This window comes from Ailuropoda melanoleuca, chromosome 2 (genome assembly GCF_002007445.2).
Source record: "Ailuropoda melanoleuca isolate Jingjing chromosome 2, ASM200744v2, whole genome shotgun sequence".
Taxonomy (NCBI): domain Eukaryota; kingdom Metazoa; phylum Chordata; class Mammalia; order Carnivora; family Ursidae; genus Ailuropoda; species Ailuropoda melanoleuca.
Window position 1 is genome coordinate 193,091,397 of NC_048219.1, and position 19,261 is coordinate 193,110,657.

The window sequence follows — 19,261 nt, forward strand, 5'->3', positions numbered from 1 at the left end:
CTTTCCCCCCCCCCCCCCCCCCCCCCGGGAGTGGCGTCCGCTGGCGGCACTAATACGGGACACGGGACCTCTTCCATGACTGGACAGAGCGCAAACTGATAGCCACTTGGGAAAGCGATTTGGCAACAATCAGGGAAGTTGAAGACACACGCATCCACGACGTCCGCCACCGGTGAGCCCACGCACGCACTCGAGCACCGCGGCTGCGCGCGTCCTTAGCGGCAGGCAGCCGGCAGGGCCGTGGAGGAAACCAGCTACCTAGACCCTCGAAACACGAGACACCCGCGCGCATCGGCTCCTGTCAAGTGCAAACAGCTCTTGTGAAGCCCAGTTGCAGAGTACGTGCAGCACTCCACTCTGCACGCGGCAGCAGCACAGACCACCCCGGAGTCTACAGCGCGCTGTACGGGCAGAGCCTGAGAATTGCCCGAGACCCGTGCCTGAGCTCTCCTACCTGCCGTCTTCCAGTAGAGGACAACCAAACCCCTGATGTTCCAGCCTGCCCGGCAGCGGGGCCTGGCTGGGCCAGAGAACAGCAGCACAGGCCTGGGTCGGAGGCAGGAGGTGTGTGTCGGCGGGGGGCGGGGGTGGGGTGAGCAAATGCCCTGTCGGGGACACCGTGTGGCTGCAAGGTTTGGGACCATCCCAGGACTGTCTGAATACAGCACATTTTCAGCTACAAATATAAAGGTGTTAGGAAATACTTTCAAGGGGTGAGTAAATGTTTCAATTTGCTATCTGCTAATATGGAAGAGACCAAGTTCCTGGCCTGAAACCGTCATATCTGGGGCTTACACGGGTTTTAGAGCAAACAAGTTTCTCTTAACAACCGGGCATGGAGAGCTTTCTGAGGACGTGTCTAGATTTTAAAAAGAACACATGGGGAAAATAGGCCTAGAAAGGACCACATGAAAAATTTTAATTGAGCAACTTTATTCAAATAATTTCTATACCAAGAACTCAGAGTCATTTTAATGGGAACAGTTTCACTGACATTTGCTTTGAAGGGCAGATAAGTGAAGCCAGTTCTTACATATTCTTGAGGATTAAAAACACACGCGCGCGCACGCAAGCAGAGTAGGGGGAAGAGGGACAAACTCTTAAAAATAACTTGGCTATATATCTTCAGCTTTCAACTTTTCTAATACAAAGTCACTTTTCTGTTCCATCTTGAAAGATGTGTTCTTTCCTTTAGGAAAAAAAAAAGACAAGGGAAATGATTTCAGTAAAATTCCACTAGAATTCCCGAGCCACCAAAAGCTTAACTGTTTTGTATTTATTCCATTGCATATATACAAGCATTCGTGTGTCCGCTATAGAAAATGCCAGCATGCTTCAGCAACAGTGTCAAGGATGTAGGAAACCCACCCGAGGGTAACTCCCCTCCCAGCAGCAGCGCCACCTGGTGGTCCCGCCCGCGAGCTTCAACTCCTGGCCTGGGGGGAACCGGGAGTTAGGAGGCTTCAGCTACGTTCCCTTATTTATACAGTAAGAGACAGAACCTGCCTGTCGGATGAGACCTATCTCATCAAAGGGCTCGTCTGGGGATCAAGGAAGGAGCCTGTGAGAAGCTTCCACACGGCCTGGCACCCAGAAAGGGACTCATACGTCGGCCATTAACATTCCTTCTAGTCACAATTGTGAAGATTTGGTCCCTGTCCTCAAGGCATTTATAATTTAAGTAGGAAAAGAAGAAAAATGTGGAAAATGGTTAAATATGTTCATATCACAGTTATAAGATGAAACCCTCCAGGGGGCGGCCACCAAGACTTATCAAATTCCAGGGGAGCCGGCCCCACAGAGGGCAGAGTCCTCCTCCGGGTGCCCACTGCCCGGCACAGGGCATCACTCATGGCTGTGACCTTGGCGGGCCATCTCCCGCCCCACGGGCCCTCGCTGGGCAGGTGAACTGGAGGAGACTGCCAGGCATCGAGAAGGCGGATCTCCTGAGGTGGGAGGGGTGGGTCGGGGGCAGCCGAGGCGGAAGAGGGTAGGCGGAGTGACCCTGCTGAACTCCAGGGGCTGAGTCAGCAGGTGGCTTGACATGCCAGCAAATCTGGGGACGAGATTTGTGGGAAAAGCCACAGAGGTGAGGCTGAGGGGCAGGAAGAGGTAGGACGGGTCAGGAGGGACACCGCGTGAGCAGGTGCAGGCTTAGACCAGCGGGGCTGGCTCTCACTTCTCGGCTGAGAAGGAAGTCATCCTTAGAGGTCATCCTGAGAGGTCACGTGGGCGCTTCGCTCTCAATTCTCCTTGGAGTGCGCCTGCCATGATCCCCGAAAGCCTCTGCCCCACAAAACTCACAATATGGCTCCGACTTCCCTGCTGGTGGTCTGGTCCGAGATGGGCGCAGGCAAAGAGCCCAAGGCCCAGACGAAAGGGAAAGCCTCGTGCTATCAGGGAAAGAGCCACTGCCCCAGCAGACGGGGGACCCCGTGGGGTCACTCAGGGCTGGTGACAGAGACAACTCAGGGCTCATCTGAGAGGAATGCCCCTGTCCCTGGGACGGGATCACAGCGGGGAAAAGAGAACAGGGGATGTTAGGGCAGATGGGGTTCATCTGAACGGCCCCGAAGGGGGCAGCCCATCTGCCTGGGACAAGGAGGGAAGAGTAAGTTCTTTCCTTGGCCTCACCTGCCCACACCACCCACACAGGAAACCCCGAATGTGTGCTCATTCAGAAGAGTCGCATCGCCCGAATCCCGGCCTGGGGACACCGAAGTGTGTGCTGGGAAGCCTGGTGCTCATGTGAAACGTTGGACAACCTACCGTGACTTGCCCCACCCCACCTCTGGCAGCTCGTCTCCTGGAAAAAGAGAAGGGCGCACGCACACTCAAACTTTACTTAAGTGTTCCGCACAAGCCAAACTGTGGGATAAGGTGGGATCCCCATGCGGAGCACTGAGATCGTAGGCAGAGCAAGAGCATGTGGCCCGAGCCAGCCACTCCCGCTCTGTCCCGGTTAAGCAACCCAGATATAAACGGAAAGTCAGTTTTGCTTTACGACAGCTGTTTTCTGAGTGAGACAGGAGAGACTGGGAAGGACAGTTTGACAAGCACATACAGAACACGCTAGCGAGGCTTTTTAGAAAAGTCTCCTAAATGCACTGTGGTGGGAAATGTGTAAAATGTTCCTGGTAAGAACACTTGCAGCCTGACCTTGATGCATCTTATACATGAACAGGTTCTGGATATAAATGCTCATTTCAGAGGAAGGGAAAGAATTTGGGAGAAAGTTTGGAAAGTGAACACGGAGGAAACCAACTGTAAAACACCCACATTCAACCAACAGAAACGCACCTTTTTTTCCCAGGGGGGCTGTTGGGAGCCGGCCTGTCGCCCAGCCACGGGATGGCTCGGCACACCACACACAATGGATCCTGGGAACTGGCCCACTGTCCATACAGCAGGGAATCTGATAATCGACGTCTCTTTGGAGGGGACTGGCGGCCCCTCCTGGCAGCGGGCACGAAGCACATAGACGGATGGGCCTCAAGTGTGGTCGAGCCCTGTGGACTTTCTGTGCTCCACTGGGGTGATGCTGATAGCTTTGGGGGACCCTGGAAGCCAGAGTCCGGGTTTAATTTTTCCAAGGTGCGTCCTTTGGGACACTGAACTTCCACACTTGCTCTATCTGGAGATGTTCCGATACGTAAAGGTGCCAGTGTCCGCTGCGGTGACTGCTGGCAATACTTTTGATGAAGCTTGTCAAATTTTTCTTTTATTTCATGGTAACGATTCCTAACACAGCTTAGAGGCTCTGTGCCTGTTACTGAAGTTGCTTTGCCAGGTGATACGGACTTTCCAAGTATTCCAAGATTGCTTCCTTGAAAAAGAAGGTCAAGTCTCTGTTCCAAGCGGCGGGGGCTCTGCACCGAGCTGGTCTCTGAAAGCGAGGGAGGGGAACCCCTCTTGGGCAGGCCTCCCCCTGCTCCAACAGCTCGTTCACCCAGGTCTTCAAAAGCCTCACGGAACTGCTTAGCTTCTGCTCTGCTGAAAGGTCCACTGAGCCTGCGGGTTTCTAAGCCCCGGGGGCCACGAGGGCTCGCGGGACCAGCCCTGTACATGGCCACAGCCGAGGGCCCCGGGAGGGACGTCAGGCAGGGCTGCTTCCCGGGATTTGGACAGTATTCCTGATGAAGCTTATCAAATTCCATTTCAATTTCCCTGTAACAATTCCCTCCCTTGCCGGGCAGTATTCTTGGTCTGGAAATGATCTTTACAGGAGAAATTAACCATTTTAGTGCCATAAGCCTATTTTCTTGCCCAAGAGGATGGATTGCACTGGATCCTCCATAAGTCAACGAAGAACACCTCTGGGGCATTAAACTCCTCAACCCCCTGAGCTCCTTCCAACTTGGATTTAATTTGCGGATTTCGGGTTTGTTTACTTCAGGGAAAGCTTTTTCCAATTTTAAACCCACCTTCCGGCCAGAAGCATCTAGTAAGTTCTCGCAATCTCTTAACACTTCCCCATCCTTCAGCGGCTCAGACCAGGGTGGGAGTCTGTCCTGGGAACCCCTTCGCGAGGGCCCGCTCCCCCGGCAATGCGTCTTGTTCATTCTGTTCTTACACCTGTGCCGCCTCCTGGAGCTCCAGCTGTGAGCGATAAACGATGTTTTGGTGGAGATGATGCAGGACGGCTTTGCGCTCAGCAGCCGGCTCATCGAGTGCAGCATGCCCGCGTACAGGTCGCTGATTGTCACGTCGCAGATGTCGTCGGCCTCGAAGGCTGGGCTGCTTGAGAAGCTGCTCCCCCCGGACTCGCGGAGAGAGAGACTGTCGCTTCTAGGCACGACAGCCAGGTCTGCTGAGCAGGGGCCTGAAGGACCGGGCTCTCCGGGACATGAAGCCGGCTTAACTGGGCCGCCAGGACTCCTTCCAGACACAGGGCCATGGCCTCCTGGGGAAAAACAGACACAAGGTAAAGTGCCACCGTTCAAGACTGTCATCTGCAGAGACCACGGAACTAAAGGGTGGATGGTGACGAGGCTTTTTTAAGCAATACAAAAAGGCAAGAGAAAAATTCCATAAAAATGTGGGGATAGATTCTTCTCAGAGAGATTTCCTTCTAGCTATCAAACTTAAACTTCTACTCTCCACCCAAACTTCCCCCTGGGGTCTTCGGTCCTTAGGTGATGGTGCCACTGTTTACCTGTGGGCCTGGGGGTGCGGGGAGACACAGGACCCTGGATACACCTCGTCATGCAGATCTGATTTCCACATCATGTGAAATGTTTCATGTATTTAAAAAATGAAATGAAACCAACGAGGATAGGGGAACTCTAAAAGTGAAAACAGACCCAGAAAGCACTCTGGTGTGTATCAAACTGATGATAATGGGAAGAGGAAAAAGAATCCAAATCACTTTGAACACCATACTTGGAACGCATTGCCTCAGTGGGATACTGTCTGAGGATGAAAGTGTTGCTTGGAACTCTGGAACCTTCTTTAGAAGGCTGTTGAGCAAGTGGTAGCAGGGGCCATGACTCTGAAATGCCTCTGCACCGCCCGACCAACCAGACGAGCAGAGGGTTTTGGTGCTGGCGATCCCTGGGGGTGGGGGCGACCGTGGAGTCCGGGTTGAGGGCATGAAGAGCTTAAAACTAACAGCACAGGCTAGAGGACGTGGAAGCCAGTGAAGGACTCCTGCAGCCTACACGTGGGACAACTTGAGCAGAACGGTTTTGTTTTTTTTTTAAGCAAAACCACATGGGGATAAAGGAAAGAACAAAATTCAGGAAAGAAGTGAGACAGTGCTTGGAAGAATGCCAGCAGGTGCTCCCGGGAGGAACTGTAGGACCCAGAGAGGGTGGGTTTGCAGCATGGACTCAGGCAGGAGTTGGAGCCCGACACCAAAACCACGGGGTGGGGAGGTCTGTGGGGAACCAGGCAATCTCAGAGGGGCACCCACAGACGACTCTGAGGAACAAGGAACCTGGAGGGTCCTCCCTTAGCTAAGTGCTCAGGCTCGAGCGTCACCAACAACAGGACAGAGTGACGGGACATCCTCAGAGAACACATCATCACCTATGCAGTATTTTTGCCAAAAATGTTTAACATGAACTTAACCTTGAGAAAGTCCAGAGAAGACCAAATTGAGGGACGTTCTGCAAACTACTGGCAGCCAAGACTATTCAGCAGAGTTGTGATAGGAGATGGCCCAGGAGCTCCTGGCCTGCGGGACCAGCTACACCCTGGCCTGTGCTGGGGTTTCCCTGTTCTTAGGAGACCTGCCAGCACTTAGCGACAGACACGAACACAGGTCGATGTACACGGGGCGTGGGCGTGGGTGCAGCGGGCGGAGAAGCAAATGCCACAACATGTGGATTGTTACATGTAAGCAAAGCATGTGTATCGCAGGAGTCCTGTGTTTCTGGAGATTCAAAAGTTTCACAACAGCACGTCAGGATAAAGAGCTGATCAGTATTAGCATGCCGGAGCGCCAGAGGAAAAAAGCAGTTCATTGGTTAAATATGAATAATTTACCTATTAAGCGCTGGTCACAGTTTATGTCAATGAAACACGCACGTAAGCAAAAGGGACATGGTTCACGCAGTTTCTGTCACACTCACCGTGGGCAGGCCTGGCAGGCGAGGCCAAGGAAGGGATCAGTGTCGCACAGGTGTCCTCTCCATCTCCGTCATCAGTACACTGAAATCAAAGCACATGATTTTAATATGTGTCGATAGGTGGAGGCATCCTAAGAGGCCCCTCACCGCCAGTGCTATGCCCCGCGGGATAGCGTGAGGAGCCGCTCCGCCCCCACCACAGGCTGGGCGTCTAAGCTCCGCAGCAGACATGACAAGTGTCACCACCATTGCGGTGGCCGCAGCCTCCAGCAGACGTGGGAAGAGGTCCCTTAGTAAAACCGGGAGCTTGGTCCAGGTGGTCCCTAGGGGAACCCCGAGAGGGCCACCGCCACCACCCATCTGTCACGGAGCGTGAATGAGAACCTGATTAACGGGCCTCAACGTGTCTCTAGGATTCAATGGTCAGAAGACGCTGGCGGGCAGCATGTTACCTCCGAACACCCTTCATCCCATAGCAGTGCGTCCACCTGGGTCAGGTATCTCCTCCTTATCTCATTTTTCAGAGGGCTCCAAGGCACTGCAGGCTGATAGAGAAGAGAACCAGTATGCATAAGAGCTTTTGGGTCTGGAGCTCTTGGGTTCTGGAACAAACACACATCAGTAAACGAAGATCCTCAAAGTTGCTTTTCGCTCCTTGCTGTTAGTGCAAAGCGGTCCAGACCCTCTGAAAAGCCACCTGACCCAGAAGTCGAACTTTAGATAATTTACCCAGTGACACCCATCCAAAAGAAAGTAAAACAAGACAAAAAATAGGAGCCTGTGGAGGTTTAGGACAGCATTACTACAACAGAAAATAATTTAAAACAATCTGAATATTCTTAGGTGAGTTCGGGACTCAACTATGAGAATCAGCCGTGATCAGTACATTTATAAGAAAAGATGTTCAGCATTTTGGCTCAGGAGGCAGGAACAGCCGCCTCTCCATTCCCCTTCTGCCACGTGCCAGGGGAGAGGGCATCTCGACCTTCACTCTGCACCCGAGTGGGAGGCAGATGGGAGATAACACAAACACACACTGTCCAGGGTGTTCCTTATTGCTGGGGCCATCTGCTTCCCCTTTACTGCTGCCCCAACGTAATACTTCAAAAAGTGTCCCCTTCACCCCAGGGTCACTGCCCATTCCAGTTAGACAATGAAAAGTCACACATCGGGTATATGGGCAAACTCTGCATGAAAAGAGACATTTTAGAGAAAACCCACATACTAGCTATTCCAGCATCTGACACTGGGGGCAGGAAAGACGCTCCACTTGACTAAGTTCTTTGTATTTTCTCGTGTATCCCAATGGAGGGAAGGTGAGATCAGATCCTGATGGGTACAGAGGAGAGAGGTGATTTCTGGGACCACTGGGCCACTCTGGGAGGCAGACAGAACAAAAGCCTGATGATGTGACCTCGTGATGACATGGGCTTCCAAGGGCTGACCTGGAAATACTTCCCAGAAACAACTTTCTTACGATATTGCCTCTTCGGGCAAAGGCCAGCTTAGAACCTAACTTTCAATATTGCGTGCTCGATCAAGGGTATGGGCACACTGTGAATTGTGACTGTTCTATCTGCAGACGGAACATCATCCAAGACGTTTGGAAGTTCAGTAAACCGGACTGGAACCGCGGGCAGTAATGGCTGCCGCGTGCTACACAGGAGCCCCTCGCTGCCTTGTGGGATCTGAAGGAGGACCAGAGACGTGAGGGGTGGTATCAGCAAAGAGCGAGCCTCGGATGAGGACAAGAAAGACACCGGAAATGGGGATGTGCCCTTGTATCCCCAAGCCCAGGCTTGGTCCCTTCATTACAAGAGGCAGGGCTTACCATGAAGGAACCAGCAACCACATCTTCGTGATATAAAGATGTATCATCATCGCTTTTTGAATCTAAAAGCAAAAAAGGAAATCTCGATCAGCATTTTAAAGAAAGCTTGCATCTTCCTCCTAAGGACAGTTTTTGCATCACTATAGCATGTTCTAGAATGCTCCCTTCAACAGGGACATAGCCATCTGTCGCTGTCCTGATTACCAGTAATGCAACAAACCCATCAGAACAGGAATACGACCGGAGAAGCAGCTGGCATGCTTGCTTACTTTTTTTTTTTTTTTAAAGATTTTATTTATTTATTTGAGAGAGAGAGAGAGTGTGTGTGTGTGTGTTTGTGTGCGCGCGTGCGCATAAGCAGGGGGTAGGGGCGAAGGGAAAGGGAGAAGCAGACTCCTTGCTGAGAGTGGAGCCCGATGTGGGGATGGATCCCAGGACCCCAAGATCATGATGTGAGCCGAAGGCAGATGCTTAACCGACTGAGCCACCCAGGCGCCCCTGGAGAAGCTTTCTATCACCTCGAGTTCCTTCAATGGCCTCTGATTTTAGGAGCTGAGTCGCTCTAGCCCTGCACTGTCCTAGTCTGTGATGATGTAAAGTTCCCTACCTGCTGTCTGGTATGTCAGCCACTGGCCACACGTGGCTGGTGAACACCTGGAATGTGGCTGATGAGGCCGGGAAACATAATGTTAAATTTTATTTAATTTTCAATTCATTTGAAAAGCCACCGGCAACAAGAGCCACCATGCTGGACGGTGCAGCTCCGGGATAACGATTTCTAATGATTTCAAGCAGTCCAGAAACTCATGGACCTAAGGATTTGTGGAGTTAAAATCGGGATCAATGAGTAAACACCTTCATTAAGGTGTCTCTACTTCTATTTGGAAAGACCAGCCAGTGTCCCCCGAAGGACTGAACCTATTTTACAGCCAGCCCAGAGCAGGCGAGGTGCCAGTGTGGGCGGGGCAGGGCACGCAAAGGCTGTGGAAGACCAGGGCTGGCAGGAGATGTGGGTTCCTGACCAGTTACAAAGTCTGACATTACAGACATACAGTCTGGTTAACTGCTACCCAGAAAAGAACTGATGTAGAGAGCCTGGGTAAAGGTGGAGGTCTGTTCTGATCTGGGGGTCAGGGGGCTTGCTGGGGGCAGTGAAACATGGCAGGCGGGCCAGGATTCTGCCCTTTATCCTCAAAGCAACAGGAAGCCACCTCAGTGCTTTGAGCAGAGAAGCGGTCTGACCGGACGGCGTGGTCGCAGAGCTGGTACTGTGGGGGGTGAAGTGCGGCACGGGGGCAGAGTGGCACGAGGGACGGTGGGAGGCAGAGGCAAGGAGGATGACGTCTTGGGTAGGAGGGAGGGAGGGGCTGGGTTTCTGGCTCAGTCTACAGATGTGCTAGGGTGACCTTTTCAGTTTAGATGTGCCAAATTTAGACAAAGTATTCAAGAAGAGAGGCTGACAGGGTCTGGGCTGGGGGTTCCACCAGAGTGAGGGGCTCTGACCAATCTCAAGAAAGGGCAACCAGTGGAGAGGGGAGGTGGGCTGGCAGGAGGGGCAGAGAAGGAAGAAAACCCACAGGGCACAGGGCCACCGGCAAATGCCAGGATTTCCAGAAGCTTCAAATGCTACCAAGAGGGCAATGGGATAGAAGCCACGGAATGCCAATGGGAGTCAGCAACGGGGTGGCTGGGACCACTGAGAGTTACGCTGTCCAGATGGAGTCGGGAGCCAGCAGGGAGCTGGCGGAGTGCATGGCAGGTGTGAGTATGAGCAGCCCCCACAAGTTGGGTTGTGAGGGGAAGTAGAACCAAGGCTAGGTGGCTAGAGGGGGGCACAGGGCGGAGGGGGTCCATCATCTATGCTCTGTGTGCTTGAGATGAAATCTGAGTGCATTCAACACTGACGGGCTGCACCCAGGGCCGAGGGAGACCCCAAAGAGAGAAAGACGGCGGCGGTCGACAGATTCCCCAGAAAACAGGCTGGGTCCGGCTTTGGGTAGCAGGACTGGCCCGGGGCAGAAAAGGAGGCCCCTCTGAGAACAAGGAAGGAGGACAAGGTGACACAGAGGCAGGAAGACGTCCCACGGAAGTCAGAAGTTCAAATACCGCCCTATGGGGAAATTCCTGAGATTAATTTTTTTAAGGGGGAGCAATAAGTTAAAAAAGGCATGGGAGGGTGTATGTCCATTCTTCAAGAACGTTCGAGTGTAGTTTAGGTGTCAAGTACCACGGATGTAACTGAACAAGACAGAAGGAGGTAGCAGGCACTTTAAGACGCTCTGGTTTTTAAAATAGCCTTGGAAAAAGTCCTAGTGAGGGATCTGGACTTTAAATGCTGTACCAGGGACCCGTGCCCCTGCCAACCCCGCCGCCTAGCACAGGGACACTCACCCACTGCCAGGACCCGTGTGCTGGGCACGGGAGGCGGCGGGCCTCTGGCGCTGGCTTCCGCGGAGCCGCCACTGCTCCTGCTGACCGTCTCCACCTGGGAGTCCTCAAAAGCACAGAAGTGGATCAAGACAGGCTCGATTCAGTGAGAACGCACTTCAAAGCCACTGTGAAGTAACCACCCTACAATCCTTCCTTTAGCGTATGAGAGAACAGGGTTTCACGCACTTCTCTTCTAGTACTTTCCCGCACAAAGGGCCTCGAGACTCCCTGGCGATTGTAAGGGTTCCCCTCAGAGAAGGAACAAGTTTCTTCCTCTGGGTGTGCCCTGGGCTACTGCTCTCAGAACCACTCGGACGGTGGGGGACAGGGCAGGGGACTCGAGGAGCAAAGGCGGGAACGCAGGGGCCAGATTGCAGCCCACGTGTGGCGGCCACATAAAACCCAAACGCCACAGGACAGCCCGGTCACTAGATCAGTGGGGAGAACCCAGAAATCGGAGAGGCCCTGAGGGACCTGCTGTGATCTCATCTGTAACCCTGTGCGTGTGAGGCCAGCTCTCAGGGGCAATCAGCCGTCGTGACCAGGGCTCACGCCGCAGGGGCAGCCAGCGGGCCGTGTGCCGCTCTCTACAGCCTGGTCTCCACCCCTGGCCTCGCTAACGATCCTGACGAATGCCGTCAATGGGTTCTCAGGAGTAACATCTGAGAATTCAAGACACCGGATTGGCTGCGGCATCTTAGGAACCCTGCCGCCTTGCGAAAACAGCAGTGAGAACACGTGAGGCCCGTCCCTTCAGGGACAATCCTCGTGCTACCTCGGGACCAGGGGGCTCGTGGCTGGCTGCGAACAGTGTGTGGGAACTGAATGCTGCCTTGGGGAGTGCCGCCCCTTTGTGTTGGGTAAGCAGGGACCGAATCACCTAGAACAGATGGGAGGGACCAGGAGGGGCCTGTGGAGGAGCTGTTTCGTGGCTGCCGCGTCTGGACGGGAGGCAGAACTTGATCTGAGAACTAGGGGGAAGCGGAGCCATGGGCACTGACGACTGGCAGCTCTGGGGGCTACAAAGAGAATCCGGGCCTCGTGTCGGGACCAGACCGACAGGTCAACACACGCACAGCCTGCTGTGGCTTACCGCCCCCCATGGCCTCGAGGCAGCCATTCCAGGGGTGCAGTGGGGGGGGGCACCTGAGTATCTGGTTGTCTGGGAAAAGAAGGCAGATTTGGGCACAGTCACACACAGTAACTTTGGGGGGCTGCAGACGTCTGAGTGGTCAGCACAGATGATGCCCAGTCTTCTAATCCTAGGAGAGGGGCTTCGAATTCTCTAGACCCCAGGCAAAAGCGCTCCTGCACTTCAAGCAAAAACCGTAAATAAATGTCCAGATGGAAACACGTGGCTATCCGGGCCATCCAAGCACTGGTCTGATCGTGGGCATCCCTATCACGCATAATTTAGAGTACGCATACTTTAACCTAATAATCGCATTTCCTGGCATCTATTATGTAAGGGATAATACTGGCACTGGAAAGACACAAGGATGGTCCTCTGAGGGGTATTTATAACAGGGGTCTTATAAAGGAAGTTTCATGGGAACACAGCCAGGCCTGCCCATTCATATATGGGATATGGGAGCCTTCCCCTCACAATACAGAACAGAGTAATTGTGACCACACAGCCAGCAAGGCCGAAAATACTTCTCACCTGGCCCTTCAGCGGAAGTGTGCCAATCCCAGTTTATAATAAAGGAAGGTGCAAACAGCTACATGCCTATCCTCCAGAGAAGTTTTTTAAAAAAGGTAACTGAATCATACAATGGAGGATGAAAAGAAATGTTCACAATGTATTTTGTGTGGAAAACAGAGCGTAAAAAACTTGTGTATTATAAACAGGAATTACATTATACTAAAATATCATTAGTGACTACAGATGTCAGGTTGACTGTAATAGTTACATGTATTTCTAACATTTCTACAACTAAACGCATGTGTGTGATGAAAACAATCAGGAAGAAATTATATTTCAGAATTGCTGTTAATGGCTTGGGAATCCTAACCCTGACGTTTTCATTCTGGGGCACAGGCTTCTTGGCTGAGAAGCAGTCATTAAGGGGATACCGGATGTCCTTGCAAACATGACTGTAGCAAGACTCCGTGGGTCTCCCAGCGGGAAGGCGAGCTGTGTCCGCTCCTCTCATGAACACACCAGGCCGCCTGCTGCAGTGTCCAGGGATAAATTTGGGGAAAACCACACCCGGGCTTTGGAAGGTAGCTCCATGGGGAAAGAAGCGTGATCCCATACCCTCGCCCTAGTCTCTAACCTTGCAGAAGAGAAGAGAGGCATGTTTCTTTCCTCAAAGGAACTGGGTCGGGTTTTTTCTGTAAGGACCCAACAAAGTAAGCTCGCAACTGTGGCTGAAGCTGGGGCGGGAGCAGATTCCCCCCGCCGGCCGCCCTGCACATGGGGCTGCTGTCAAGAGCCCCTCAGCCTACAGCAGAGGAATCACGGACAGCTCCTCCCAGTACCTGACAAGCAGCACAAGCAAAGCTTCTCAGTAAATCCTTAGAGGAAAATGGGGTGGCTTGGGTGAGAAAGCCAGAGATCAGTAGCCCCACGGTGATCTCCGGAGGCTCCCGGCGTGGCCACAGTGGACTCACACCTTTATTCCCATTGATATTCCTGCACGGCAGCGTGTGTTGGTGATAAAATTTGACATTAAATACCTGGATGTGTCCTTTGTTGCTCTCCTTTACTAGTCCTCCGCCCCAAATTCTCAATCCTTCAGAAAAGAAATGAAATAAAAATTACCACTTACACAATCCTGACCCCTGAATTTCTGCTCAGTGTATGTCAAAGAAAACCAAAGGGACAGGCAAAAGAAAGATGTACACTGAGAGCAAGCCCGACTTCTGATATTCTGTTGTTTTCATCTTTGTGAGGCTGAAGGTTTGTTTTTTTTTTAATTTAGACAAAAACCTGTTGTTAATGAAACTCTCCCATCTAGTAAGCAGCAGTTCGTCCAATTCTGTCCGTAAGCCACACAGTTATATGGGAACAAGCAACACCCACAGGTCAAGTATTGTCCTCAAAATATATATACTGAGAGCAATCTACATTCTACATATAGACTAGAAGCACTGTTTGAGGGCAATCTCTCCACCCTGTGTACAGAGTGCTTTCTGAGGGCAATCTATATGTACACAGTAAGGCTGAGATTTGGGAACACTGAGATTCGGAGTCCTGCCACTTACTAGTTAGCAGAACCTGGGCAAGAATACTTAATCTCTCCCTAACCCTCCGTCGGCCCCCAAGTAAATTCAAAGTGAGTAAGACAGGATCGTTGGGTTGAGATGGTTACTAAGGATGATACTGGCAGCGAACGTTTGCACAGTGCTCACCATGTTCCAGGCTCTATCCTAAACACCTCCTGTGTATACCATATTTCGAACTTACAACTCACTTCTAAGGGACTCATGTGGAGTACTCGTAACTTCCTGGCGGGGGGTAGGCACTCACCAAGTTCACTGTACAGATGGAGACACAGAGGCAAGAAGTAGGTCAAGTCACCAAGCCCAGGCCGCTCAGCCAAGTGGTGGGGCCAGGCTGTGAACCCAGGGGAGTGACTCTCTGTGCTCCTGACCACTGTGCCACGTGGCCTTTCCAGAACAAAGTGATGCTAAGCAAATGTGCTAAGTCAAGTCAAGGCTTTGCCGGTGCGGCTAAGTGACATGGGGCTAGTTCCCTAACTTCTTTCGGCTGCATCCTAAGAACAGTACCTACCTCAAAGGGTTGCTGAGAATCAAAAACAGGAGACCTCAGAAGCATAGGGCACACGGTTAGCTGTCAACACATGTGGACAACTATGATCCCCCTACTGTCTTCACCCTCATCAGTGTGGGAGTGTCAGCTGCACTCCACACCCTATGGTGTTGCCTTCAATTGGGGGTTCGCGCCACAAGGAGGTCAGCTAGCTCTAATCAGAAAGTGCCCCCCAGGCTAAACAACAGGTCAGCGGAACTGCGCTATCATCAGCCAGGAGCTCCTTAGGTCTACTGAATCCACACCCAGCGTTGCTGCCAGAGGCCCCAGGAATCTGTGTTTTAACAAGCTCCCCGGGGGGCCTTGTTGCTCTAAGTGTGAGTGCCCTCAAGCTGTTTAGATGCTTCAACTACTGTTGTCCTCAAACTGGAGTCAGAGTGAGTTTCACTGGTGGAGTTANCCAGTTTATAATAAAGGAAGGTGCAAACAGCTACATGCCTATCCTCCAGAGAAGTTTTTTAAAAAAGGTAACTGAATCATACAATGGAGGATGAAAAGAAATGTTCACAATGTATTTTGTGTGGAAAACAGAGCGTAAAAAACTTGTGTATTATAAACAGGAATTACATTATACTAAAATATCATTAGTGACTACAGATGTCAGGTTGACTGTAATAGTTACATGTATTTCTAACATTTCTACAACTAAACGCATGTGTGTGATGAAAACAATCAGGAAGAAATTATATTTCAGAATTGCTGTTAATGGCTTGGGAATCCTAACCCTGACGTTTTCATTCTGGGGCACAGGCTTCTTGGCTGAGAAGCAGTCATTAAGGGGATACCGGATGTCCTTGCAAACATGACTGTAGCAAGACTCCGTGGGTCTCCCAGCGGGAAGGCGAGCTGTGTCCGCTCCTCTCATGAACACACCAGGCCGCCTGCTGCAGTGTCCAGGGATAAATTTGGGGAAAACCACACCCGGGCTTTGGAAGGTAGCTCCATGGGGAAAGAAGCGTGATCCCATACCCTCGCCCTAGTCTCTAACCTTGCAGAAGAGAAGAGAGGCATGTTTCTTTCCTCAAAGGAACTGGGTCGGGTTTTTTCTGTAAGGACCCAACAAAGTAAGCTCGCAACTGTGGCTGAAGCTGGGGCGGGAGCAGATTCCCCCCGCCGGCCGCCCTGCACATGGGGCTGCTGTCAAGAGCCCCTCAGCCTACAGCAGAGGAATCACGGACAGCTCCTCCCAGTACCTGACAAGCAGCACAAGCAAAGCTTCTCAGTAAATCCTTAGAGGAAAATGGGGTGGCTTGGGTGAGAAAGCCAGAGATCAGTAGCCCCACGGTGATCTCCGGAGGCTCCCGGCGTGGCCACAGTGGACTCACACCTTTATTCCCATTGATATTCCTGCACGGCAGCGTGTGTTGGTGATAAAATTTGACATTAAATACCTGGATGTGTCCTTTGTTGCTCTCCTTTACTAGTCCTCCGCCCCAAATTCTCAATCCTTCAGAAAAGAAATGAAATAAAAATTACCACTTACACAATCCTGACCCCTGAATTTCTGCTCAGTGTATGTCAAAGAAAACCAAAGGGACAGGCAAAAGAAAGATGTACACTGAGAGCAAGCCCGACTTCTGATATTCTGTTGTTTTCATCTTTGTGAGGCTGAAGGTTTGTTTTTTTTTTAATTTAGACAAAAACCTGTTGTTAATGAAACTCTCCCATCTAGTAAGCAGCAGTTCGTCCAATTCTGTCCGTAAGCCACACAGTTATATGGGAACAAGCAACACCCACAGGTCAAGTATTGTCCTCAAAATATATATACTGAGAGCAATCTACATTCTACATATAGACTAGAAGCACTGTTTGAGGGCAATCTCTCCACCCTGTGTACAGAGTGCTTTCTGAGGGCAATCTATATGTACACAGTAAGGCTGAGATTTGGGAACACTGAGATTCGGAGTCCTGCCACTTACTAGTTAGCAGAACCTGGGCAAGAATACTTAATCTCTCCCTAACCCTCCGTCGGCCCCCAAGTAAATTCAAAGTGAGTAAGACAGGATCGTTGGGTTGAGATGGTTACTAAGGATGATACTGGCAGCGAACGTTTGCACAGTGCTCACCATGTTCCAGGCTCTATCCTAAACACCTCCTGTGTATACCATATTTCGAACTTACAACTCACTTCTAAGGGACTCATGTGGAGTACTCGTAACTTCCTGGCGGGGGGTAGGCACTCACCAAGTTCACTGTACAGATGGAGACACAGAGGCAAGAAGTAGGTCAAGTCACCAAGCCCAGGCCGCTCAGCCAAGTGGTGGGGCCAGGCTGTGAACCCAGGGGAGTGACTCTCTGTGCTCCTGACCACTGTGCCACGTGGCCTTTCCAGAACAAAGTGATGCTAAGCAAATGTGCTAAGTCAAGTCAAGGCTTTGCCGGTGCGGCTAAGTGACATGGAGCTAGTTTCCTAACTTCTTTCGGTTGCATCCTAAGAACAGTACCTACCTCAAAGGGTTGCTGAGAATCAAAAACAGGAGACCTCAGAAGCATAGGGCACACGGTTAGCTGTCAACACATGTGGACAACTATGATCCCCCTACTGTCTTCACCCTCATCAGTGTGGGAGTGTCAGCTGCACTCCACACCCTATGGTGTTGCCTTCAATTGGGGGTTCGCGCCACAAGGAGGTCAGCTAGCTCTAATCAGAAAGTGCCCCCCAGGCTAAACAACAGGTCAGCGGAACTGCGCTATCATCAGCCAGGAGCTCCTTAGGTCTACTGAATCCACACCCAGCGTTGCTGCCAGAGGCCCCAGGAATCTGTGTTTTAACAAGCTCCCCGGGGGGCCTTGTTGCTCTAAGTGTGAGTGCCCTCAAGCTGTTTAGATGCTTCAACTACTGTTGTCCTCAAACTGGAGTCAGAGTGAGTTTCACTGGTGGAGTTAGTGGTGCTTTAGATACGCGGAGGGGCCAAAATATCCAGACATGCCCATCCTTGCAGAAACAGTGCATAAGAACAGAGTGAAGCCTGCTGGTGACACCCTTAGGAATGATTCCTACATGGATGGCCCTGTGTTCTGCCCTCAGGTTAGATTTGTCATCGCTGACACTACACTTGATCTTAGCCAAAAGGCCAAGAAGCGATTGTCATCACTCGACAGAGACCAGAGAGTAAGTGAAATCTGGAGCTGGCATATCTTAGCTTCTGTCTTCATGAACTTTTCACCCAAGGTGTGGCTGGCTCACCTAAAAATGGAGACAGCTAACAGTTTATTTAACTTCAGAAGCTGATCCTATGAAACCTTTAGTGCCTGTCTGTCCAGTGCACAACAGAAATGGATGAGATTTGCCTTTACAAATAGGTCAGAATGTCCCGGTAATAAGTGAGTGGGTGGAACTGACCTCTTCACCTAGTTACCAAAGAGAATCCATGAGATTAAGTCAGCTTACAGCATCAACCGCTAAACAGAATGGCTCCTTCTCCCTATATTCAGGTCAAGTTCCAAGTTCTCAGAACCTCAGGGCGAACAGTTAATACTCCAAGTCAAATAGGTCAAATAACAGTCAATAGGAGGGGTTTGGGAGGGCTGGGCTCTGTTCCAAGAGCTCCACAAGCATGCTTATGTAACTTACAACACCCCATCAAATAACCCCTTTGACAGATGAAGAAACAGAGGCACAGTCTCCACTGTTAAAGCAACCAGACTAAGCTGACAGAGTAAGTGGCCAGGCAGGGGCATTTTGAACCAGCATGCATCTATGGGTCTGCAGNCCCCCCCCCCATCGACCTCCCTCTCTCTTGCCCCCCAACCACCTCCCCCCTCCACCCCAGACCCCCAATCCCGTCTCCCCAACCCCGCTTCCTCCTCTCCACCACCATCTCCCCTACCCTTCCTGCCCTGTTGGCCCCGCGCTCCGCCGCCTCAATCCTTACCCCAGCCACCAACCCCGTTTTCCCCCATTGGCCTCGCGCCCCGACTCCCCCACTCCAGCGGGCCTGTGGGGGGTGCCGCACCTTTTCTATCAGTCGCTGCATGTGCTTCTGGAAGCGGCGGCGGCTGTCCCGAAGCTGCCGCAGCAGCGAAGCCTCCCCCAGGAGCTNCTCCCTCTCTCTTGCCCCCCAACCACCTTCCCCCCTCCACCCCAGACCCCCAATCCCGTCTCCCCAACCCCGCTTCCTCCTCTCCACCACCATCTCCCCTACCCTTCCTGCCCTGTTGGCCCCGCGCTCCGCCGCCTCAATCCTTACCCCAGCCACCAACCCCGTTTTCCCCCATTGGCCTCGCGCCCCGACTCCCCCACTCCAGCGGGCCTGTGGGGGGTGCCGCACCTTTTCTATCAGTCGCTGCATGTGCTTCTGGAAGCGGCGGCGGCTGTCCCGAAGCTGCCGCAGCAGCGAAACCTCCCCCAGGAGCTGGTCCTCCATGGCTCCGAGACGCACACCCAACTCCAGCAGGAAGCACGACCGCAGCCCCTCCCGCGGCCCCTCCCGCGGCCCGGTTCAAATAGCGACTCCCGCCCTTTCTGCCTGCCCTTCCGACTGCCTATTGGCTGGTGCGGAGAGGCCGGGCGCTCATTGGGCCTTTCAAACGTAGCTACGCATCTTACTCCCGGCCAATCCACGCCCGAGTTTCCGGCCCCGCCCGGCCACCGCGCAAGGGCGAAAAGGAGGGGGGTGGGATCTGTCACTGCGCCTGCGTTCGGAGGTG

General features: G+C 52.2%; 1 protein-coding gene across 1 annotated transcript; it reads right to left on the minus strand.

Moving 5' to 3' along the window:
- Positions 1-916: 916 nt before the first annotated feature.
- HJURP (Holliday junction recognition protein) lies at positions 917-18,892 on the minus strand. The gene is made up of 8 exons (XM_034655441.1): positions 18,883-18,892; positions 13,516-13,571; positions 10,795-10,897; positions 8,404-8,465; positions 7,025-7,117; positions 6,576-6,654; positions 3,301-4,903; positions 917-1,189 (listed from the first exon to the last, which is right to left on the minus strand). The coding sequence occupies exons 4-8, from the start codon at positions 8,404-8,406 to the stop codon at positions 1,153-1,155; spliced, it is 1,815 nt and encodes a 604-aa protein (XP_034511332.1). The 5' UTR covers positions 8,407-8,465; positions 10,795-10,897; positions 13,516-13,571; positions 18,883-18,892; the 3' UTR covers positions 917-1,152.
- Positions 18,893-19,261: the final 369 nt, after the last annotated feature.